Genomic DNA, 25675 nt, shown 5'->3' with positions numbered 1-25675 from the left:
TCGGCGCTGAGACAAGCGTCGATAGTCAGTTCGGCGCTGAGACAAGCGTCGATAGTCAGTTCGGCGCTGAGACAAGCGTCGATAGACAGTTCGGCGCTGAGACAAGCGTCGATAGTCAGTTCGGCGCTGAGACAAGCGTCGATAGTCAGTTCGGCGCTGAGACAAGCGTCGATAGTCAGTTCGGCGCTGAGACAAGCGTCGATAGTCAGTTCGGCGCGGAGACAAGCGTCGATAGACAGTTCGGCGCTGAGACAAGCGTCGATAGTCAGTTCGGCGCGGAGACAAGCGTCGATAGTCAGTTCGGCGCGGAGACAAGCGTCGATAGTCAGTTCGGCGCTGAGACAAGAGTCGATAGTCAGTTCGGCGCGGAGACAAGCGTCGATAGTCAGTTCGGCGCGGAGACAAGCGTCGATAGTCAGTTCGGCGCGGAGACAAGCGTCGATAGTCAGTTCGGCGCTGAGACAAGCGTCGATAGTCAGTTCGGCGCGGAGACAAGCGTCGATAGTCAGTTCGGCGCTGAGACAAGAGTCGATAGACAGTTCGGCGCTGAGACAAGCGTCGATAGACAGTTCGGCGCTGAGACAAGCGTCGATAGTCAGTTCGGCGCTGAGACAAGCGTCGATAGTCAGTTCGGCGCTGAGACAAGCGTCGATAGTCAGTTCGGCGCTGAGACAAGCGTCGATAGTCAGTTCGGCGCTGAGACAAGCGTCGATAGTCAGTTCGGCGCTGAGACAAGCGTCGATAGTCAGTTCGGCGCTGAGACAAGCGTCGATAGACAGTTCGGCGCTGAGACAAGCGTCGATAGTCAGTTCGGCGCTGAGACAAGCGTCGATAGTCAGTTCGGCGCTGAGACAAGCGTCGATAGTCAGTTCGGCGCTGAGACAAGCGTCGATAGTCAGTTCGGCGCTGAGACAAGCGTCGATAGACAGTTCGGCGCTGAGACAAGCGTCGATAGTCAGTTCGGCGCGGAGACAAGCGTCGATAGTCAGTTCGGCGCGGAGACAAGCGTCGATAGTCAGTTCGGCGCGGAGACAAGAGTCGATAGTCAGTTCGGCGCGGAGACAAGCGTCGATAGTCAGTTCGGCGCGGAGACAAGCGTCGATAGTCAGTTCGGCGCGGAGACAAGCGTCGATAGTCAGTTCGGCGCGGAGACAAGCGTCGATAGTCAGTTCGGCGCTGAGACAAGCGTCGATAGTCAGTTCGGCGCGGAGACAAGCGTCGATAGTTCGGCGCAGAGACAAGCGTCGATAGTCAGTTCGGCGCTGAGACAAGCGTCGATAGTCAGTTCGGCGCTGAGACAAGCGTCGATAGACAGTTCGGCGCTGAGACAAGCGTCGATAGTCAGTTCGGCGCTGAGACAAGCGTCGATAGTCAGTTCGGCGCTGAGACAAGCGTCGATAGACAGTTCGGCGCTGAGACAAGCGTCGATAGTCAGTTCGGCGCTGAGACAAGCGTCGATAGTCAGTTCGGCGCTGAGACAAGCGTCGATAGACAGTTCGGCGCTGAGACAAGCGTCGATAGACAGTTCGGCGCTGAGACAAGCGTCGATAGTCAGTTCGGCGCTGAGACAAGCGTCGATAGTCAGTTCGGCGCTGAGACAAGCGTCGATAGACAGTTCGGCGCTGAGACAAGCGTCGATAGACAGTTCGGCGCTGAGACAAGCGTCGATAGTCAGTTCGGCGCTGAGACAAGCGTCGATAGTCAGTTCGGCGCTGAGACAAGCGTCGATAGACAGTTCGGCGCTGAGACAAGCGTCGATAGTCAGTTCGGCGCTGAGACAAGAGTCGATAGTCAGTTCGGCGCGGAGACAAGCGTCGATAGTCAGTTCGGCGCGGAGACAAGCGTCGATAGTCAGTTCGGCGCGGAGACAAGCGTCGATAGTCAGTTCGGCGCTGAGACAAGCGTCGATAGTCAGTTCGGCGCTGAGACAAGCGTCGATAGTCAGTTCGGCGCTGAGACAAGCGTCGATAGTCAGTTCGGCGCTGAGACAAGCGTCGATAGTCAGTTCGGCGCTGAGACAAGCGTCGATAGTCAGTTCGGCGCGGAGACAAGCGTCGATAGACAGTTCGGCGCTGAGACAAGCGTCGATAGACAGTTCGGCGCAGAGACAAGCGTCGATAGACAGTTCGGCGCAGAGACAAGCGTCGATAGTCAGTTCGGCGCTGAGACAAGCGTCGATAGTCAGTTCGGCGCTGAGACAAGCGTCGATAGACAGTTCGGCGCAGAGACAAGCGTCGATAGTCAGTTCGGCGCTGAGACAAGCGTCGATAGTCAGTTCGGCGCTGAGACAAGCGTCGATAGTCAGTTCGGCGCTGAGACAAGCGTCGATAGACAGTTCGGCGCAGAGACAAGCGTCGATAGTCAGTTCGGCGCTGAGACAAGCGTCGATAGACAGTTCGGCGCTGAGACAAGCGTCGATAGTCAGTTCGGCGCTGAGACAAGCGTCGATAGACAGTTCGGCGCGGAGACAAGCGTCGATAGTCAGTTCGGCGCGGAGACAAGCGTCGATAGTCAGTTCGGCGCTGAGACAAGCGTCGATAGTCAGTTCGGCGCTGAGACAAGCGTCGATAGTCAGTTCGGCGCTGAGACAAGCGTCGATAGTCAGTTCGGCGCAGAGACAAGCGTCGATAGTCAGTTCGGCGCAGAGACAAGCGTCGATAGTCAGTTCGGCGCAGAGACAAGCGTCGATAGTCAGTTCGGCGCAGAGACAAGCGTCGATAGTCAGTTCGGCGCAGAGACAAGCGTCGATAGTCAGTTCGGCGCAGAGACAAGCGTCGATAGTCAGTTCGGTGCTGATGGAGTGTCAATGGCTGCAGGTCACAGACACGGAGACAGTTCAGTGTGAGGTGAGTGTCGATGGCTGCAGGCCACAGTCACAGACAGTTCAGTGCTGAGGTGAGTGTCAATGGCTGCAGGTCACAGTCACGGAGACAGTTCAGTGCTGAGGTGAGTGTCAATGGCTGCAGGCCACAGTCACAGACAGTTCAGTGCTGAGACGAGTGTCGATGGCTGCAGGTCACAGTCACAGACAGTTCAGTGTGAGGTGAGTGTCGATGGCTGCAGGTCACAGTCACAGACAGTTCAGTGTGAGGTGAGTGTCGATGGCTGCAGGTCACAGTCACAGAGACAGTTCAGTGCTGAGGTGAGTGTCAATGGCTGCAGGTCACAGTCACAGAGACAGTTCAGTGCTGAGGTGAGTGTCAATGGCTGCAGGCCACAGTCACAGACAGTTCAGTGTGAGGTGAGTGTCGATGGCTGCAGGCCACAGTCACAGACAGTTCAGTGCTGAGGTGAGTGTCGATGGCTGCAGGCCACAGTCACAGGGACAGTTCAGTGTGAGGTGAGTGTCGATGGCTGCAGGTCACAGTCACGGAGACAGTTCAGTGTGAGGTGAGTGTCAATGGCTGCAGGCCACAGTCACAGACAGTTCAGTGTGAGGTGAGTGTCGATGGCTGCAGGTCACAGTCACAGACAGTTCAGTGCTAAGGGAGTGTCGATGGCTGCAGGCCACAGTCACAGACAGTTCAGTGTGAGGTGAGTGTCAATGGCTGCAGGTCACAGTCACGGAGACAGTTCAGTGTGAGGTGAGTGTCGATGGCTGCAGGCCACAGTCACAGACAGTTCAGTGTGAGGTGAGTGTCGATGGCTGCAGGTCACAGTCACAGACAGTTCAGTGCTAAGGGAGTGTCGATGGCTGCAGGCCACAGTCACAGACAGTTCAGTGTGAGGTGAGTGTCAATGGCTGCAGGTCACAGTCACGGAGACAGTTCAGTGTGAGGTGAGTGTCGATGGCTGCAGGCCACAGTCACAGACAGTTCAGTGCTGTGGTGAGTGTCGATGGCTGCAGGTCACAGTCACAGAGACAGTTCAGTGCTGTGGTGAGTGTCGATGGCTGCAGGCCACAGTCACAGACAGTTCAGTGTGAGGTGAGTGTCGATGGCTGCAGGCCACAGTCACAGACAGTTCAGTGTGAGGTGAGTGTCGATGGCTGCAGGTCACAGTCACAGACAGTTCAGTGCTAAGGGAGTGTCGATGGCTGCAGGTCACAGTCACAGACAGTTCAGTGTGAGGTGAGTGTCAATGGCTGCAGGCCACAGTCACAGACAGTTCAGTGTGAGGTGAGTGTCGATGGCTGCAGGCCACAGTCACAGGGACAGTTCAGTGTGAGGTGAGTGTCAATGGCTGCAGGTCACAGTCACAGGGACAGTTCAGTGTGAGGTGAGTGTCGATGGCTGCAGGTCACAGTCACAGACAGTTCAGTGTGAGGTGAGTGTCAATGGCTGCAGGCCACAGTCACAGACAGTTCAGTGTGAGGTGAGTGTCGATGGCTGCAGGCCACAGTCACAGGGACAGTTCAGTGTGAGGTGAGTGTCAATGGCTGCAGGTCAGTCACACAGACAGTTCAGTGCTGAGGTGAGTGTCGATGGCTGCAGGTCACAGTCACAGGGACAGTTCAGTGTGAGGTGAGTGTCGATGGCTGCAGGCCACAGTCACAGACAGTTCAGTGCTGTGGTGAGTGTCGATGGCTGCAGGTCACAGTCACAGAGACAGTTCAGTGCTGTGGTGAGTGTCGATGGCTGCAGGCCACAGTCACAGAGTCAGTTCAGTGCTAAGGGAGTGTCGATGGCTGCAGGCCACAGTCACAGACAGTTCAGTGTGAGGTGAGTGTCGATGGCTGCAGGCCACAGTCACAGACAGTTCAGTGCTGTGGTGAGTGTCGATGGCTGCAGGCCACAGTCACAGAGTCAGTTCAGTGTGAGGTGAGTGTCGATGGCTGCAGATCACAGTCACAGACAGTTCAGTGTGAGGTGAGTGTCGATGGCTGCAGGTCACAGTCACAGGGTCAGTTCAGTGCTGTGGTGAGTGTCGATGGCTGCAGGCCACAGTCACAGAGACAGTTCAGTGCTGTGGTGAGTAAAGCCTCAAGGGGTAGTGAGGAGAATACTGTTTCATCATTCACCCTTGGCCTCGACACCTCAATCTTTTTAATCTGACTCGGTGTTAGGTCGGGTAAGCACCTTTCAAGTCACCCTCCTAGTCACCTTTCACAACCTCAGGACATCCATGGCTGGTCTATAACCAAGGGAGTCCCTTTGGTAGTTGGTCTGCAGTGTGATGTTGAAAATGTAGCATTGGGGTGTGGGGAGCGGTCAGTGCGGCCTGTACATCGCCAGCGGTTGGTGGACGCTGACGTCTTAATCCAGGCTTCTTTCAGAGGTCAGGAAAGAGGCACAAAGCCTGTTGTTTCAGAATGATTTTATTAAACACTGATAGAACAAGGGAAATTGAAGTAAATGGGAATAGATAAGAGTTAACTGCATTATTCAAATAATTCAGTACCAGGAAAAGTTTCCAGAATTATACCTATAGAACCACTAGGGGACACATTGAACTTGCTTCTATATACTATTGTCGCTAGGAAGCATAATAAACAATTACATGTATAAGAACTACATAAAATACAAGCAGGTAATTAATCAGTTGAACAGTCAGAACCAAGACGATGTTGGTCAGTTTCCTCTGCTGACTGTAAGGATGGTGTGGATTTCCTTCGGATGCTCCAGTTTCCTCCCACATTCCGAAGGTTAGGGTTATTGGGTTGTCAGCATGCCGTGATGGTGCCAGAAGCATGGTGACGCTTGTGGGCTGTTCCCAGTACATTCGCAAACAACGTATTGCACTGTTCTGATGTCCACGTGACAAATAAAGCTAATCACCAGTCTCATGTAAGTTGGGCAGGATATGGGGAGATTTCCTCAGCTCTCCGAAATAATGGAATTGTTCCTGTCCACTCAAGGACAGACAGGGCCTCGATGTTTACTCTGGGCATCATGTCTGACTATGCAGCACTCCCACAGTGCAGCAACTCGTCAGTTATAAGTTACGCTGTTAATTCAGTCGTCTGCTTAAGAACACAAAGCGTAGCAAAGTCACCGAGTGGCCCTTTGAGCCTGCTCTGTATTCATCAATGCTGGGGCCCTAGCAGAGATATTTGAATTCTTCTTAGCAAGAGGTGAGGTACCAGAGGATGGGACGATAGCCAATGTTGATCTGCTGTTCAAGAACGGCTCTAAAAATAAGGCCGGTGAACCTGACATCAGCAGGAGGTATTTTGAAGGACCAGATATATAAATATTTGGATATGCATGAACTGATTAAGGATAGTCAGCATGGCTTCATGTGTGGTAGGTCACGTCTAACCAATCTTAACAAGTTTTTCAAGGAAGTTACCAGGAAAGATGATGAAGGAAAGGCAGTGGATGTGGTCTATATTGACTTCAGCAAGGCATTTGACAAGGTTCCACACGGGATGCTGGTCAAGAAGGTTCGGCATTCAGGATGAGGTAGTAAATGGGATTAGACATTGGCTTTGTGAAAGAAGCCAGAGAATGGTAGTAGAGGGGTGCCTCTCTGACTAGTGGAGTGCCACACAGTTCGGTGCTGGGTCCGTGTGTCAACTAACTGGATGATAATGTGGTTAACTGGATCAGCAAATTTGCAATTACACCACGACTGGTGGTATAGTGGACAGTGTTGAAGACGATTATGGATTGCAGTGGGATCTGAATTAGCTGGAAACATGGCATATGGAATTTAATGTAGATTAGCATGAGGTGTTGGACTTCGGTAGGACCAGCCAGGGTAGGTCTTACACAGTGAAAAGTAGGGCACTGAGGAGTATGGCAGAACAAAGGGATCTGGGGATACAGGTCCATAATTCCTTGCAAGTGGTGTCACAGGTAGATCGGGTTGTAAAGAAAGCTTTTGGCACATTGACCTTCATAAATCAAAGCACTGAGCGCAGGAATTGGGATGCTATGTTGAAGTTGTATAAGACATTGATGAACCCTAATTTGGTTAATTGTGTAAAGTTTTGGTCACCTACCTACAGGACAGATGTAAATAATGTTGAAAGAGTACAGAAAAAATGTACAGGGTTGTTGCTGGGCCTGAAGGACTGGAACTATATATAAGGAAAGGTGAATAGGTTAGGGCTTTATTTCTTGGAACACAGAAGATTGAGAGGAGATTAGATAGAGGTATACAACATTATGAGGGGTATAGATGGGGTAAATGCAAGCAGGCTTTTTCTGCTGAGGTTCCCGGGTTTAAGAGAAGTTTGAATAGCTATGTGGTTGCTAGGGGTATGGAGGGCTATGGTCCTGGTTCAGCTCGATGGGAGTCAGCAGTATAAATTGTTTGGCACAGGCTAGATGTGCCAGAGGGCCTATTTCAGTGCTGAGCTTATCTAGGATTCTAATGTCATAGCTGAATTTCTGCTTCCACTTATTTTTATGTAGCCTCTTTGTAGTTGTAGAGTTGTGAAGAAATACAGGCCATTCGGCCCAACCAGTTCATACCAACCATGGTGCTCACCCAACTGCTTCCAGTTACCTTCAAAGCCCCACCATTCCATGTACCTATTCAAGTGTTTCTTAAATTATACTATCGTACTTGTATCAACCACTTCCTCTGGGAGCTCATTCCATACACTCATCATCCTCTGTGTGAAAATTTTACCCCTCTGTTCCCTTTAAAGTCTTTCCACTCTCATCCAAAGTCTATATCCAAGATTAATCTAACCCAGATGTTCCCAACCTTGGTTCCACAGACCCCTTGCTTAATGGTATTGGCCCATGACATGAGAAAGGTGAGAACCCCTGATCTAACCTTTCCCTCCCACATGACCCTTCATTATTGTTTTCATCCATGTGCCTATCTCTTAAATGTTCCTGATGTATTTGCCTCTACCACCATCCCAGGCAGTGGCTTCCATATACCCACCACTCTCTGTATTAAAATAAAACTACCTCTGACATCCCCACTTATCTTTCCTTCAATTGCCTTGTGCCACCCTAGGAGAAAATCCACTTGGTCCACTCTATCTGTGCATCTTACCTTGTACTCCTCTAACAAGTCACCTCTCATCTTCCTTCACTCCAAATAAAAAAGCTCTAGGTCGTTCAGCCTGTCCTCATCAGACGTGCTGTCTAATCCAGACAGCATCCTGGTAAATCGCCTCGGCACCCTCTCTAATCCAGACAGCATCCTGGTGAATCTCCTCTGCACCCTCTCCAATCCAGGCAGCATCCTGGTGAATCTCCTCTGCACCCTCTCTAATCCAGACAGCATCCTGGTAAATCGCCTCTGCACCCTCTCTAATCCAGACAGCATCCTGGTAAATCGCCTCGGCACCCTCTCTAGAGCTTTCACATCTTTCCTGTAATGAGCCGACCTGATTTGAACGCAGTGTTGTCTAACCAGAGTTTGGTAGAGATGCAACATTACGTCACGGCTCTCGAACTCAGTCACAGCACTGAAGAATGCCAACACAGCTTTTGCCGTCTTTTGCGGTAACTTTGAAGGATCTTTGAGCATATTATTCAGTGTATTGGGCATCACCACTGTCCAGTGAATGACAGGAGTAGATGGCTGGAGCAGACATTCAGAGAAGCTCTGGGTTTTCTTTTCCAGCGAGAGAGAGTTACGGAGGGACACGGCTGCTGCGGAGAGCTGATTTCAATGTGGGAGCTCATGTGAATGCCTTCTGGCGAACCCCTTGCCGTGGCATCATGGACGGCTCCAATAAGAAAAACCTGGCTTGGGAGAACAAGCACATCACCTGGTTTGGTAACTATCAGGTTTCTGGTTCATTACATTGTCAGTGATGTTGTCAGGCCCTGTTTGTCCTGACATCAGACAATAGGGAAAACAGGCCCTTTGCCCAACTCGTCCATGCTGACCAACGTACCTACCTGAGCTGGTCTCATTCACCTGTGTTTGTCCCAAATCCCTCTTCATCTTCTGAGAGATTCTCTTCCCTTTTCTTTCCTTTCTCCCATCGTCCACTCTCCTCTATCAGATTCCTTCTTCACCAGTCCTTTGCCTTTTCCACCTATCACCTCCCAGCTTCTTACTTCATCCCCCTCCCCCACCTCATAGCTTCACCTATCACCTCCCAGCTTGTTCTCCTTCCCCTCCCCCACCTTCTTACTCTGGCACTTACTCCCTTCCTCTCCGGGACTGATGAAGGGTTTCGTCTCAATACATTGACTGTTTATTCAATTCCATAGGTTCTACCTGACCCACTGAGTTCCTTCAGTATTTTGTGTGTGTTGCTCTGGATTTCCAGCATCTGCAGGATCTCTTGTGTCTATCATTAAACCAGTCCAAATATCTTAAATGTTGTAATTGCACCTGCCTCTACAGCTTCTGGCAGCTCGTTCCACTTACCCACCACCCTCTGTGGAACAGGTGCCCCTCATCTTCCTAGTAAATCTCTCCCCTCTTACTTCAAACCGATGCCTTCCAGTTTTACTCTCCACTGCCCTGTGACCACCCACCTTATCACTTGGTAAACCTCCTGCTGTCTGGGTGCGGGGTAGGGGGAGTCTCAGCCTCTCATAACTCAAACACTCCAGTCCCAGTAACGTCCGGCCATGTTTACGGTAACAGCCCCTTCTGGCCCAATGAGCCCTGCCGCATAATTACACACGTGATCAATATTGGAGAAAACCGGAGCACCCGGTGAAAACTTGTGTGGTCACGGGAAGAATGTACAAACTCCTACAGGCAGTGGTGGGAATTAAACCCGCGTCATTGGCGCAGTGATAACGTTATGCTGAACGCTAGGCTGGTGTGCCGCCTCGTCTTCACTTCCATCTCGTTTGCCCCCTTTTCAGTTTCACAACGTCCTTCCTAGAGCAGGGCAACCAGAGCTGTACGCGGTACTCCAAATACAGCTCAGCATCCTGTCCAGCGTGCCAAACACCTCCACTACCCTCTCTCCCTGTGTCATCGTTTTGAAGGAGCTGTGTACCTTTACCCACTGGTTTCGCTGTTCTCCAACTCCCCAGGGCCACCTGTCACTCAGTCTCTCCCTATCCAGCCCAACAAGCTGCACTGCCCAGCCAACCCTAGCCTAATCACAGGACAATTTCCACTGACCAATTAACCTACTACCCAGTATGTCTCAGTATATGGGAGGATACTGGAGCACCCAGAGGAAATCCATGCGTTCACGGGGAGAACATACAAGCTGCTTATGGACAGCGCTGGAACTGAACTCTGGTGACCCAACCTGTGATGGTGTCACCCTACCGTGGCACCCCATGGTAAACTTCTTCACTCTCTGCTATACCACCACCTATAGTGTTCTCCAAAAGTTGACTAATCACGCCACCTACTGTACACTGTAATACCGATTGTAAATATAAATGATGAACCACAGGGGACCCGACACACCTCTGGTAGCAGGCATCTAATCTAGCAAACGACCCTCTACCATCACCGTCTTGTGTTCAACTGTGGAGCCGGTTTTGTATGTTTGGCTTTGTTTTCTAGCTACGCTGGATGGTGGGATTGGGTTCCTGTTACCCATGCAGGAGAAGACATACAGGCGGCTACTGATGTTACAGAATGCGCTGATCACAATGATCCCACACCACGCCGGCCTCAACCCCAAAGCCTTCAGGTAAGCAGAACTTTCTCTTGTCACCATCTCTGTCTTTCAGTACCTGCTCTTTCGAACTGGCGTAAAACAACTCACTGTGTCTCTCTAAGCATGTCGATTGGCCCCAGACCATCACCTCACAGGGAGGAACAGTTCTTTTTCATAGCCCAATTTGTTGGTAGTTGGTGAAAGGCGGCCAGTGAGGTAAAGTTCTGAAGTTGATTAGTTTAAAAGAGGTGAATATTGTGGTGCCCTCTGGTGAGAAGGCAAGAAATTGGGTTGATAGGCATAATCAGCTAGGATGGAATGGCGGAGCAGACTCAATGGGCCAAATGTCTAGATTCTACTCTTGTATCTTATGATTTCATAAGACGAGATTAGGGTTCAAAGGGATAATAAATCAGACATAATGGAAGGGCAGAGCAGACTCGATCTGCTCCTGTGGGCTGTGGTCTTTATGGAAATGTGACCAATTTTGTCATGCACTTCATGGGAGTGGGCGTGGGAAGCCGCCCTATTTCCTAACTGTATAGTCCAGATCCCTTGAGAAGCTGCCATTTTGAACTGCTACAGTTGGTTGGGGGTCGGGGGGTGGATGATGTGGGTCACTGGACGTCCACATGCTGTCTGCTGCCCTGGAGACTGGCCCACTGTGGTGTAATGGTCTCATTCTGCCCGCTTTGTGCTCCCCAGGATGCTTCACTGTGATCGCCGAGCCCTGCAGAACGCCGTGCGCAACATCCTGGACGGTGACCTGCTCAACAAGTTTCTCTACCTGAGCACCATGGAGCGCAGCGAGCTGGCCAAGAAAATCGGCACCACGCCAGATATGGTGAGAGCGTGGCGCATTAACGGACACAACTAATGTGTGCAGTATCTGACGTACAGCACCTTAGACATCGGCTCACGGGGTTATCGGTGTCTGAGGCCAAGGCACGCAACAGTATCTCAGGGCGCGCAGTATTAATGGTGTACAGATAGTCCCTGAGTTACGAACATCTGACTTACGGACAACTCGTACTTACAAACTGAGGAAGGAGAACGCCGTCCGCCATTTTAAGTCATTGCCATTGACGCTGTATTAAGTGTGTAACTTTATATCTGGCTTAAATTTTTCTTAGCAAGATTCACCCTGACCCCCCCCCCCCACCGCCCCCCCCATTCCGGTCGGCTGGTGGTGCAGTGAGATCAGCGCCGAGCTCGAGAACGGAGGTTCGATCCAGTGACAGACCACTCCCGTGCCGGGTTGATGTCGATCCAGTGACTCCCGTACCATCCGTGCCAGGTTGATGTCGAGCTCGCAGCTTGCCCTCATAAAAAAACAAACACTGCCACCTCCAGTTTAGATACCCACGCGGAATATTGTGGAGGATCAAATGCTGAAACCCAGCACAGCCCCCACTTGTCTCATTTAACCTGTCTCAGTGCGGTGGTTCTTAGGACCCAGCGGAGGTCGGGACCCGCCGCCCACAGTGTTTCATTTCCGTTGAGGGGAAGTGATCGCAATTGAAAATAAAGTGGAAATAATAAAATGTTTGGAAAGAGGTGAAATGCCATCGGTCATTGGAAAAGCGTTAGGCTACAGTCAGTCAACGATCGGAGCAATTTTAAAGGATAAAGTGAGAATAATGGAGCATGTGAAAGGCCCTGCCCAGATGAAAGCTACAATTATTACTAAGCAGTGCAGTGGTTTAATTATTGGAATACATACGTTTCTTAAGTGTTTTACATGCATAGAAAGGTAAAATATATACTATATACTAAGACAAACGTTTGACTGACGCTAAATAATACCGGATGTACTTGTTCCGACTTACGTACAAATCCGACTTAAAGATGGACTCAGGAATGGAACTCGTTCGTAACCCGGGGACTGCCTGTACAGGGCTTCCAGGCTTCCTCTGGGGAGTGTGGCCACGTGCGGGGTTAACGGGCTCCCGGGAAGCGTGGCACGGGGATCCCTGAAGGTTGATGATGCGAGCAGGGCTAGTGGGGTCCCGAGACCATCAATTCAATCTCCAGCCTTTCCACCACGTTGTCTGGATTTTAAAGATTAGTTTCATTCGTCACATGTACCTTGAAACATACGGTGAAGTATGTTGTTTGTGTCACCAACGAATGGTCCCAGAAGTGTCACCACACTTCTGGTGCCAACATACTATGCCCACAACTCACTGACCCTAACCCATATGTCTTTGGAATGTGGGCAGAAACTGGAACACTGGCCGGAAACACATGCAGTCATGGAGAAAACATAGAAACTCCTTACAGACAGTGGCGGGAAGTGAACTCAGGGGCTGTAAAGTGATTGTGCTAACCACCTTGCTACTGTGCTGTCACCCCCTCCCCCGGGCTGATTCTAATGTTTGGCCTAAGCTGAGCACAGTCAACTTGTCTGTCTGGGGATTAAAAGTGCACCTTTCCTACCTGTGAATATCTGGATGCTCTTGTTACATTTTCCCCACCCCTTTTCTTTCAGATCTTGGAAGACGTGCTGGAGATTGATCGGGTTACTGCCCACTTCTGATGGAAACGAGGCGGAAATACAAGGAACACTGTGATCACATTCATTTTTGCAATGGTGTGTGCGCTTTCTAAAGTTCACCACCTGGACACAAGGGTGTCGCTTAAAGGTTCCCCCTTTATGACTGAGTCACGAGCCGCAGAGGATCTGGAGATGGGTTTTAGGACTTCATTTGTTTATATGAGTTAGCTTGAACGTATTGTGTGTCTTTTTCATGTTTAAAATGTTTTGTAAAACAGATGGGGAAAAAAAAGTTATTTTTTAATCTGGCCCACTTTCATCATTATTTCCTCTTCCATCTAAAAGAAGTCGTGAGCTTCAGTTTCAAAGAAGTACAGTGAATTCCAGTTAACTGGGACCAGTACATTTTGACCTAGTTAGCCAAAGTTTCATGGAAATAGCTAAAAAGGTATTTAAAAAAAACAAACTGAGTAGCAGATTATGCATTTGAATAAAATACAGCACTAATTAGAACACTACCAATACTGCTACAGTACTATAAAAATTTGTTCATTTACAGTCAGACAACTAATTTGGACTGCCTTCGTACATTGCTGTTGACAATTACATCCTCCAAATCTTCATTTTTAAGAGGATTGTTGATACCTTCAAGTTCTTGGTAGTTCCTAATTTGTTGAAATAGTGAAATTGTTTCATTTTCACTCCTGGCTGTTTCTGACATCTCCAAGCCTGAATGCTTGAAACCTCAATGACAAAAATCACTATTTAAAAACTGGTCGCTCTAAGCACAGTGAAAAGTTTAACAACCACACAAGTGCACATACTGATGCTAGTTAGAAAATGTCAGTAGCCTCCTGTCCCAAGTAAATGGCAGAGTGTCCCAAGTAAACAAAGGGAATCCTGGTTATTTTCTCGATTAGTGTAAGAGTTGTCCCCCGATGACCCAGTGAACCGGAATGCACTGTACATCACACAGCAGCTACTACTTTCCACGTGTGGCAGAAGCAACGGTCAGAGTCTGGAAGTTCATTTCCAGCATTAGGACTGTATTTTGCCTCTGCCTTTGTATTTTCTGGAACATTAAGCACGTTAGACACACGTAACAGCAAAAGCACAGCTCCTGTGACGCATAGGCATAGATCGAGTGGACATCCAGAGACTTTGTCCCAGGGTGAGGGGAGCATAATTATTCAAAATGATGAGGGGTACAGATAGGGTAAATGCAAGCAGGCTTTTTCCAGTGAGGTTGGCTGAGACTAGTACTAGAGGTTATAGGTGTTAAGGGTGAAAGGTAAAATATTTAAGAGGATCATGAGGAACTTCTTCACTCAGTGGGTAGTGCAAGTCTAGATAAGTACATAAATGGGAGGGGCATGGGAGGGTTGCTATAGTCGGGGGGCATGTCGCTGGGACTAGGCAGATTAATAGTTTGGCATGAACTAGATGGGCTGAAAGGCCTGTTTCTCAGCTGTGTTCTAACATTTTAAGGTGATTTGAGGAAATGATGGGGGTGGGGGCAAGATTTCTGAGGTAGTTTTTCTTTAACTAAGTCTGATTGGCTTTGCAAAGTGTTTGGACTGAAGCCTTTCATAGTTCCCGGTCTGTATACAGTGAAAAGAGTAGGCACACACAAGTGGACAAGATAGCCCCATGACTACCATAAAAGGTCCATTCCAAAAAAAGCAGGATTTCCCAGAGACCAACCATTTAAATTCCTGTCCCCATTCCCATTCCGACATGACAGTCCATGGTCACCTATTCTGCCACGATGAGGCCCCTCCCAGATTTGAAGAGTAACACCTCATGTTCTATGTAGGTAGCCTCCAACCTGACGGCATAAACATTCATCATCTTTAATTCTCCACGCTGGCCTCTTACCTCTCCTCACCTCCCTCTGGTGCCACTTCTTCACTTTCTCCCATCAGTTTCCTTTTTCAGCCCATTCCCTTTTTCACTTAAAACCTCTCAGCTTCTTACTTTATTTCCCTCCCCCCCCCCCCCCACACACCAATCACCTTCTAGTTTCTCCTCCTCTCCCCTTCCTTTCCAGACTTGATGAAGGATCTCGGCCCGAAACGTTACCCATTTACTTTTTTCCATAGCTGCTGCCTGACCTGAGTTTCTCCAGCATTTTGTGTGTGTTGCTCTCTATTTGTTTGTACTGTGTTCTCCGCCTTCACAAGAGTTACAGAAGAGTACTAGACACTCTGACTGCCTAGCTACAGGACACGTGCCCTAGATTGTAAGGCCCAGCACCCATAATGATATCTGTCAATGTATGCTGAAGGATAATCGTCTTTCCTTAAGAATTTCACCCAGGTTAGAAAGCTCTTCTATTGACAAAGCAAAGTTTAACCACTTCACAATCAGGCCTATCCTTCATTAGTTACTCCACAGCCCCCCTCCCCAGTTCTGTTCTATCGGTTCCTGCCCCCTCTGGACCATAGAACAGTACAGCACAGGAACAGGCCCTTCAGCCCACAATATTGAGCCAAACCAATTAGTAATCAAATGGCTAGTGAAACTAATCTCTTCTGCCTATGTAATGTCCACTGTGCAGTTATATTTGTTTGGCCATTGGTGAGGGTTAGAACCATTGAACATTACAGCACAGAAACAGGCCTTTTGGCCCTTCTTGGCTGTGCCGAACCATTATTCTGCCTAGCCCACTGACCTGCACCTGGCCCATATCTCTCCATACACCTCTCATCCATGTACCTGTCCAAGTTTTTCTTAAATGTTAAAAGTGAGCCCACATTTACCACTTCATCTGGCAGCTCATTCCACACTCCCACCACTCTCTGTGTGAAAAAGCCCCCCTTAATGTTCCCTTTAAACTTTTCCCCCTTCACCTTTAGCCCATGTCCTCTGGTTTTTTCTCCCCTAGCCTCAGTGGAAAAAGCCTGCTTGCATTCACTCTTATCTATACCATCATAATTTTATATCCTGTAGGTGCTAGAATCTTAAGGAACTACCAAATTAATCTGCTTGTTCTTATATAAATTCTTTGTGATTTAAGACTCTTCTGTAAATCCAGCATTGAGCAATCCTTTGGCTCAGCTAGGATAAAATGGGCCAAATAGCCTAATTCTGCTCCTTTATCTTACGGTCTTTTAGGTGAGACAGGTACAAGATGGGCATTCACTGCCTCGTGCCTATCCTAGTGTGTATGATCACAATTGATCTACCGCAGCTCCACTAACACCTTCCTCCAAGGTGTTTGTCTTTTGACCAGACATGAATACAGCCAAATGAAACAACGTTCCTCTGGGGCCAAGTTGCACTGCATCGTATTGTCAGTCCATACACAGCACAAGACATACAAAAGAAAACAGCCCGAGTCTCTGACTGTCATGTGCTGTTGATTAATGGTGCTTGGGATATTGTTGGCAAGAATAAGCCTACAGCAGTCCAATCATTATGCAACAGGAGACAGGCAAGCCAGTTTGCTTTCCACCAAGCGAACACTAGAGGGCAGCACCAACAGGAAGGGCGACAGGAGACAGGCAAGCCAGCTTGCTTTCCACCAAGCGAACACTAGAGGGCAGCACCAACAGGAAGGGTGACAGGAGACAGGCAAGCCAGCTTGCTTTCCAACAAGCGAACACTAGAGGGCAGCACCAACAGGAAGGGCGGCAGGAGACAGGCAAGCCAGCTTGCTTTCCAACAAGGGAACACTAGAGGGCAGCACCAACAGGAAGGGCGACAGGAGACAGGCAAGCCAGCTTGCTTTCCACCAAGCGAACACTAGAGGGCAGCACCAACAGGAAGGGCGACAGGAGACAGGCAAGCCAGCTTGCTTTCCACCAAGCGAACACTAGAGGGCAGCACCAACAGGAAGGGTGACAGGAGACAGGCAAGCCAGCTTGCTTTCCACCAAGCGAACACTAGAGGGCAGCACCAACAGGAAGGGCGACAGAAGACAGGCAAGCCAGTTTGCTTTCCACCAAACAAACACTAGAGGGCAGCACCAACAGGAAGGGTGACAGGAGACAGGCAAGCCAGCTTGCTTTCCACCAAGCGAACACTAGAGGGCAGCACCAACAGGAAGGGCCTGCCCCCAACCCAGCACGGACACCACGTCATATCACTTTCCCAGAGTGACCGAATAGCCTGAGAGCCTGATCTGTGCTGCAACTGAGGCCACACAGCTCTCATACCATTGGTCTCACCAGTGATCCCTTGGTTCCCTCAATATCCACCATCTCAAGGCTCTGGACCCAAAGTGTTGACTGTCCATATCCCTGCACAGACACTGTTCTGAAAACTGCAGCCTGTCCAGATGGAAGATGATGTGTGGTTCCTCATGCTACAACACAGAAGGCCATGTGGCAGGAGTGAGATTTTAAAGTGACTCGTCTGTATGCCCTTCCTTGGTTGTAGTGAAAGACTCACTTTTCATCGAGCATGCAAAGACGGGCATGTTCCCATCTCACTGGGGTATGGAGCCCACCCATCAATGTAGTGTACTGGGGTGTGGTGCAAACAACTACTCTGAACTAGAGGTGAGCAAGCTGCCCCAGAATGGACACGACAAGCCCCTTCACGAAAGGTGCTACCCCTCCCTGGACACCCTACACCCCTATTACACTAAAATAGTCTTCACCTTTTGTGTTCTTGAACAAAGCTTTATCTTCATTCCGTGAATTTATCTCCCACACATCTGATCAACAGGTCAGGTAGGAGTGATAGGGAGAGAAACAGCTGTTCAGGTCAAGTTAAGGGGCTTCCTGTCCATTCTGGGCTGGCTTTCCCTTTGCCACCCACCACAACCTGGTACGCCACTTTGACGAGTGGGCTAAAGCAGGTGAAGGTAACCAGCAGACCTCATTCCCTGAAGAGATAGGGACATGCCTGCCCTAGCGTGTGAACTCAGCTCTGGCAGCCTGGCCCAATGAGAGTTACAGAGAAATCCAAGCCTGATCCAAATCTACTAAGGTGATTCTGGAAAGTGAAGGACGTGACGAGGCATCGAAGAAGTCATGGTCATCCACTGCACCCGAGGAAGAGCCAGTTTGTGACGACCACTGGACCCAGACTTCCAAGGTTGAGAGAGTGGAACTGCCCAGTACAACAGCTTTACCACTTTAAAAATTCTCCCGCACAGGTCTCCTATCATTGTTGGATTCAACGGACCACCAACAGATTCCTCACTGGAAATGTACAAATGAGAAGTGTATTTCTCATTTTGGGGGGGGGGGGGGGAGCTTGGAGTTGAGAAGGAGTCGGTGTGATATGATGCAGTCCATAGTTGTCAAGAAAACAATTACTTTAAAAAAAAAACAAATTAGAGAATTGAATTTCAAAGTCCAGAAGGAAAAGTATTTGCTCATTCAAGGCAGAGGTTGGTTGCAAATAGAGTGTATTCTCCCTGCAGATCAGTTACCAGTGGTGTTCCACGGGGATCTGTTCTGGGACCTGCTCATTGTGGTTTTTATAAATTGCTTGGATGAGGAAGTGGAACGGTGGGATAGTAAGTCTGGACATGATATAAAGGTGGTTGATGTGGATAGTGTAGAAGGTTGTTGGAGTTTACATTGACAGGATGCAGCACTGGGCTGAGAAATAGCAGATGGAGCTTAATCTAGAAAAATGTGATGTGGAGTGTTGAATTTGAAGGCAGAATACAGGGTTAATGGCAGGATTCTTAGCAATGTGGAGGAACAGGGGGATCTTGGGGTCCACGTCCATAGATCCCTCAAAGTTGCCGGGGCATATTGTCAGGTAATGACGTAGCTCTACAAAACCCAGGTTACTGGTTTAAAGTAATTGTTAACTTGGTTTCTGCCTCTCCCCTTCACAACTGACTTGGGCTGAAGGCACTGTCCTGTGGTAATAAATATCTGTGGAGCACCATGGTAGCATAGCAGTTGGCAGGATGCTATTACAGCCCAGGGTGGAATTCAATTCAGGTGCCGTCTCTAAGGTGTTTGTACTCTCTCCCCATGGAATACGTGGGTTTCCTCCCACAGTCCAAAGACGAACCAGTAGTAGGCTAACTGGTCATTTTAAGCTGTCCAGTGATTAGGCTAGGGTTAAATAGGTGGGGTAGTGGGTGACACAGCTTGTTGGGCCAGAGGGACCACGCTGTATCTCTGAATAAATACTCAGTGTATGCATAACACAACAATAAAAAGTGAACTTCAGTAAACACCTTTACTGAACAAAATACTTGCAGTAAAAACATTGTTTCTCTACACATGATGAAGGTTAATACTTGAGGCCGAGCCTTTGTTTCTGGGATTTTCTTACCAGGTAATCTGTTTTTGGGGAGAAATCAAGAATCTGAATGAGCTTTGATGCTATTTGGCCAAAGTCTGATCCTTAACAGAAGCTCAACTCTCCTTATTCATTGTTTTTCACGACCGTTGGTCTATGGTCTGTCCAGACTTGGCCCATGAACTGTGCTGGCAGCTGGTGTGTGTAGATCAGCAGAGTTGCACCCAGGTGCTGTGCAGCCACGTCACCATGGGCCATTGTTCCTTCACCGTCAGTGTGTTCCAGTACTCCTCACCACAGCTCCATCTTGGCATCTCTTCTGTGTCATGAGGTAAGAAAGGAAGAAGCTCCCCCAGCGAGATGGGCAGCATTCTCCCACAGCAGAGCATTCCAGCCACTACTGCACCAGGTAATTGTACAGCTTGTCGTCAGGGGCCATTAGCCCAAAGTAGGCAAGCATGCGGAAGATGACTGAGATAACTTTCATCATGAGGCTTTCTGACCTGAGAGACAAACAGAGAATACAGTCACCAAACACAGCAGACAGCTCCAGCCTCGCGTTAGGGTTAGGCACGTTTTGTCACCCTGCAACCTTATCCTTCAATCTCTTTGAATCATGGAGGACAGCATGTATATAAATGTCTCTCTCCAGCAGACTTCATCATGACTCCAGTATTTCTACTATTTTTTAATGTTTAATTGTACATATGATTTTTTTTGTGTGCTATCGCTGAGCAGCAGTGAACCATCTGATTGTCCTATCAGAGTTCTCTTTAGGAACTAGTTGACTTGATCAGCATTTCTGATCTGGCGATATTTTTCAATTGCACTTAATTTAAAAAAAAGCCACACCTTCACTGTGATTATCCTGGTGCTGAGTGTGGAACAGGCTCTTCGGCCCCACTCATCTATTCCGACCAGGATGCCCACCTAAACTAACCCCATTAATCTATGTTTGGCTCATCATCGTCAAATCTCAACCCAAGCACCTCACCTGTACTTCTCCCTGATTCACTTGAAGCTAATGATATTATGATCACTAGATGCAAAGGGGTCCCCTCTGTCACCAGCCCTATCTCATTCCCTCACAGGGTATCTAGTATTGCATTCTCACCAGTTAGGACTTGTTATGAACTGATTAAGGAAACTTTCCTGAACACATTTGATAAACTCTATCCCATCAGCCCTCACAGTATCGCAGTCCCAGTCAATAGGTTCTTGATTAATTGAGGGTGTTAAAGGTTATGGGGAGAAGACAAGACAATGGGGTTGGTTGGGCCAAATGGCCTAATTCTGTTCCTATGTCTTATAATCTTAAAACTTTCCTGTTCATGAACCTGTCTAATATCACAAACAGTAACTGTACCAGCCTCTACTTCTTCTCTGGCAGTTCTCGTTCCATACACTCACCTATGTGGGAAAACTTGCCCTTTAAACTTTTTCCCCTCTCACCTTCAACCAGTGTCCTAGTTTCAGACCCTGGGGAAGAAGATTGGCCATCACATTATCTACACATGGTTTTAAATTCATACATCTGCCTCCTACACACCAGGAAAAGCCGTTACCCCTATCCAGTCTCTTTGTAACTCAAACCATCTAGTCTCAGCATCATCCAAAGTTAAAATTATATATATGTCATAGAGAAGTACAGTATATAAATTACACCCTTTGGCCTGTCTAATCTATGCAGAAACCATTTAAACTACCTACTCCTATCAACCTACACTAGGATCACTTCCCTCATATCCCTACCATCCATGTACCTATCCAAACTGATCTTAAATGTCAAAATCGAGCTCACAACCACTTATGCTGGCAGTTCATTACACACTCCCATGACCCTCTGAGTGAAGAAGTTTTCCCTCATGTTCCATTAAACTTCTCACCTTTCACCCTTAACCCATGATCTCTGGTTGTAATTCCACCCAATCTCAGTGGAAAAAACCTGCTTGCATTTACCCATCATAATTTTGTACACCTCTATCAAATCTCCTCTCAATCATCTACATTGTAAAGAACACAGTCCTAACCTATTCAATCTTTCTTTATAATTCCGGTCCTCCAGACCTGGCAACATCCTTGTAAATTTTCACTGTACTCTTTCAACCGTGTTTACGTCTTTCCTGTAGGTGACCACAACACTCCAAATTAGGCCTCACCCACATCTTGTACAACAACTTCAGCATAACAACCCATCTTCTGTATTCAATACAATGGTTTTTGAAGGCCAATGTACAATCTTACCTACCTGTGATGCCACTTTATGCACCTGTATTCCCAGACCCCTTTGTCCTACCACACTCCTCAGTGCCCTACCGTGCTTGGTCCTACCAAAGTGTAAAGACCCACAGTTGTCTGCATTAAATTTTATGTCATTTTTCCAGCTGATGCAGATCTCTCTGCAAGCCATGACAGTCTTCCTCATTGTCCACTACACCCCCAATAAGAATCAGATTTAATATCAGCAGCATATGTCATGAAATTTGTTAACCTTATGGCAGCAATACAACGAAATGCATGATAAATAAATATAGAGTAAAAACATTAAGTTATATTAAGTATATAAATGTCTATTAAATAGTTAAATTAAAATTAGCGCCAAAAAAAAACCAACAGGTTGTGTTCATGGGTTCAGGTTTCATATATAAATCAGAAGGCAGAGGGAAAGAAGCTGTTCTTGAATCACTAGGTATGTGACTTCAGGCTTCTTCCCGACGGTAACAGTGTGAAGAGGGCATGTCCTGGGTGATAGGGATCCTTAATGACGGACATTGCCTTCCTAAGGTCATCCACAAATTTGCTGATCCAGTATTCTACATTGTCATCCAGATCACTGATACAGATGACAAACAACATTGGACCCAGCTCTGATCCCTGCAGCACACCACTAGTCACAGGCCTCCAGTCAGAGGGACAACCCTCTACTACCACTCCCCCTCCCCAGCTTCTCCTACAAAACCAATATCTAATTCAATTTACTACCTCAGCCTAAATGCCAAGTGACTGAACCTTCTTGACCAAATTAGGAGGTCCTCCAATGCAGGACCTTGTCAAATGCCTTACTAATGTCCATGTAGATAACATATACTGCCTTTCCTTCATCAACTTGCTCGGAAACTCTAAGATTGGTTAGACATACCTACCATGCACAAACCCATGCTGACTATCCTTAATTAGTCCATGTCTATTCAAATACTTATATAGCCAGTCCCTTAGAACACCTTCCAATAACTTCCCACAACTGATGTCAGGCTCACCAGCCTATATTTTCCAAAGGGTTTATGTTTAGACTTTTTAAATAGCAGAATAACCTCTGGTACCTCTCCTGTTGCAATTTCTGCACTTGCCTCCTGTAAGGTCTGAGGGAACACCTTGTCAGGCCCTGGGGATTTAATCTACCCTGGTTTGCCTCACAGTAGCAAACACCTCTTCCTCTGTAATCTGCACAGGGTCCATGAAGTGAATGCCGCTTTTCCTCAATGCTACAGGCTCTGTGTCTGTCTCCTGAGCAAATACAGATGCAAATAATGCATTTAAGATCTCCCTTATCAATTCTGGCTCTACACATGGATTACCATTCTGGTCTTCCAGAGGATCAATTTTGTCCCTCACAGTCCATTTGCTCTTAACGTACTTGTAGAATCCTTGAAGATTCTCCTTCACTTTGTCTGCCAGGGCAACTTCATGACTTGTTTTAGCCTTCCTGATTTCTTTCTTAACATTCCTTGTGAAAGTTCCTTGGCGTTATCATCTCAGAGGACTTGTCCTGGGTCCAGCTTGTTAAGTGCCATTACGAAGAAGACATGCCAGTGCCTCCACTTTCTTAGAAGTTTGCAAAGATTCTAAAACTTTAACAAATCTCTACAGATGCATGATTGAGAGTAAACTGGTACCTTTAATGGAAAAGCCTTCAAGAAGTAGTGGATCACAGGTAAAGCCCTCCCCACCATTGAGCACACCTATACAGAGTGCTATCACAGGAAAGTAGCATCCAACGTCAGGGTCCCCCACCATTCAGGATATGCTCTCTCATCATGGTGCAGGAGCCTTAGGACCCACATTACCAGGTTCAGGAATAGTTATTATCCCCAACCAGTGGAGCTAACTTCATTCACCCCAACACTAAACTGGTTCCACACACTGGACTCACTTTCAAGGATTCTACAACTAATGACCTCAATACTTAGTACTTATTTATTATTATGTTGTTTCTTTTTTGTATTTCAGATCTTTCCCCACAGGCTGTTTGTCTACCTTTGTTGATTCTATTTGTACTTGCTATGAATGCCTACACGGAAATGAATCTCACAGTAGTATAAGGCCATAAAACACAGGAGCAGAACTAGGCTACTCAGCTCCATCTTTGCATCATGGCTGATTTATTATCCCTCTCAACCCCATTCTCCTGCCTACTTCCCACAACATTTGATGCCCTGACTAATTCTTTTAAATATATTCAATGACTTGGGCTCCACAGCCATCTTTGGCAATGAATTCCACAGATTCACCACCCTCTGGCTAAAGAAATCCCTTCTTACCTCTGTTCTAAATGGAGATCGCTATTCTGAGGCCATTTCTTCTTGTTCTAGACTCCCCCACAATGGAAAAACAGCCACCTCACATTCACTCTATCAAGGCTTTTCAATACTGGACAGGTTCTAATTAGATAACCCCTCACCATTGACTTTATCATCTATACTCCAGTGAGTACAGGCCCAGAGCCATCAAACACTCCTCATACATTAACCTTTTCATTTCCAGAATGATTCATGTGAACCTCCTCTGAAACCAGCATGTTTTCCTAGATAATGGGCCAAAAACTGCTCACAGTACTCCAAGTGTGGTCTGCCCAATGCATTATAAAGCCTCAACATCACATTCTTGCTTTTACATATATTCTACCCCTCTCAAAATGAATGCAAACATTGCATTTGCCTGCCTTACCACCAATTCAAACTGCAAATTAACCTTTCGGGAATCCTACACAAGGCCTCCCAAATTCCTTTGCACCTCTGATTTTTGAATTTTCTCCCTTTTTAGAAAATAGTCTATACTTTTATTTCTTTTATCAAAGTGCACGACCATAAACTTCCCTACATTATGTTCCACCTGACACCTCTTTGCCCATTCTCCCAATCTGTCCAAGTCCTTCTGCAGATTCTCTTCTTCCTCAACACTACCTGCTCCTCCAGCTATCTTTGTATTGTCTGCAAACTTGGTCACAAAGCCATCAATTCCATCATCCATATCAATGACACACAGTATAATATGAAAAGAGGTGGTCCCAATACCAGCCCCTGCAGAACACAAGCAGCCAGCCAGAAGAGGCCCACTTTATTCCCACCCTTTGCCTCCTTGGCCAGTCGAGGCCCACTTTATTCCCACTCTTTGTCTCCTTGGCCAGTTAGCTAATCTTATATCTATGCTAGTATCTCTCCTGTAATATAATAGGCTCTTGTTAAGGAAAGGCCTTTTAATAATCCAAGGCAACAACATCCAGTGACTCTCCTTGTCTATCCTGCCTGTTATTTCCTGAAAGAATTCTAACAGATTTGTCAGGCAAGATTTTCCCTTAAGAAAACCATGGTGATTTTGTCCTACTTCATCATGCACCTCCATCCTTAATAATGGACTCAAATGAAGGTCTTCTCAACCACTGAAGCCAGTCTAACTGGCCTATAATTTCCTTTCTTCTGCCTGCCTCCCTTCTTAAAAAGTGGAATGGCATTTGCAACTTTCCAGAAGCATTCCAGAATATAGAGATTCTTGTAAGGTCATTACTAATGCCTCCACAATCTCTTCAGCCACCCCCTTCAGAACTCTGAAATGTAACCCATCTGGTGCAGGTGACTTAGCTACTTACATAATTTTCAGCCATCCGAGCAGCTTCTCCTTTGTAATTGCAACTACACTCAACTCTGTACTCTGACAGTCTCGAATTTCTAGCATACTTGCTAGTGTCTTCTACAGTGAAGACTGACACAAAATACTTAAGTTCTTCCATTATTTCTTTGTCCCCATTTCTACCTCTCCAACATCATTTTTCAGCAGTCCGATATCCACTCTTTGCCTCTTCTACTCTTAATATATCTAAATAAAACTTTTGGTATCCTCTTTGATCTTCTTTGTAATAACGCCCCTATACGTTAGGATAGGACTGTTGAGTCTCATAAAAGCGGAGGTGGAGGAGTATGCCTCATGATCAACTCCTGATACACAAATGTATCAGTGTTGTCCCAATCCTGCTCACCAGACCTGGAATAGCTTGCAATTAAGTGCTGTCCATTTTACCTTCCATGGGAGATTTCTGCAATCATTTTGGTAGCAGTATACATTCCACCTCAGGCCAATGTCGAACAGGCTCTAGATGATTTGAGTAATGGGATTAATATGCACAAAACAGCACACCCTGACACCTTCAGCATAATTTTGGGGGATTTTAACCAGGACCGTCTGAAAAAAATCACTAAATAATTACCAACAATCAATCACTTGTAGTATCTGAGGAAACAACACAC

General features: G+C 47.5%; 2 protein-coding genes across 5 annotated transcripts in view; one reads left to right on the top strand and one right to left on the bottom strand.

Moving 5' to 3' along the window:
* cpsf1 (cleavage and polyadenylation specific factor 1) overlaps positions 1 to 13247 on the top strand; it is a 136325-nt gene extending 123078 nt beyond the window's left edge. Inside the window, exons 35-38 of the mRNA XM_073055126.1 lie at positions 8476 to 8631; positions 10345 to 10474; positions 11147 to 11285; positions 12933 to 13247. Coding sequence (XP_072911227.1) covers positions 8476 to 8631; positions 10345 to 10474; positions 11147 to 11285; positions 12933 to 12980 — 473 coding nt within the window. The 3' untranslated portion in view covers positions 12981 to 13247. The remainder of the gene's footprint in view (positions 1 to 8475; positions 8632 to 10344; positions 10475 to 11146; positions 11286 to 12932) is intronic.
* Positions 13248 to 19075: 5828 nt separating this feature from the next.
* adck5 (aarF domain containing kinase 5) overlaps positions 19076 to 25675 on the bottom strand; it is a 119058-nt gene continuing 112458 nt past the window's right edge. For all 4 annotated transcript variants that reach the window (XM_073055122.1, XM_073055121.1, XM_073055123.1 and 1 more), the window contains one exon: positions 19076 to 19660. Coding sequence is in view for 3 of the 4 variants with exons in the window: in XM_073055121.1 (XP_072911222.1) it covers positions 19555 to 19660 (106 nt within the window). In the remaining variant the exon portion in view is untranslated. The remainder of the gene's footprint in view (positions 19661 to 25675) is intronic.

Source organism: Hemitrygon akajei, chromosome 8 (assembly GCF_048418815.1).
Source record: "Hemitrygon akajei chromosome 8, sHemAka1.3, whole genome shotgun sequence".
Classification (NCBI taxonomy): Eukaryota; Metazoa; Chordata; class Chondrichthyes; order Myliobatiformes; family Dasyatidae; genus Hemitrygon; species Hemitrygon akajei.
The sequence above is the reverse complement of the archived record's forward strand: the minus strand, read 5'-3'. Positions and strand labels throughout refer to the sequence as shown.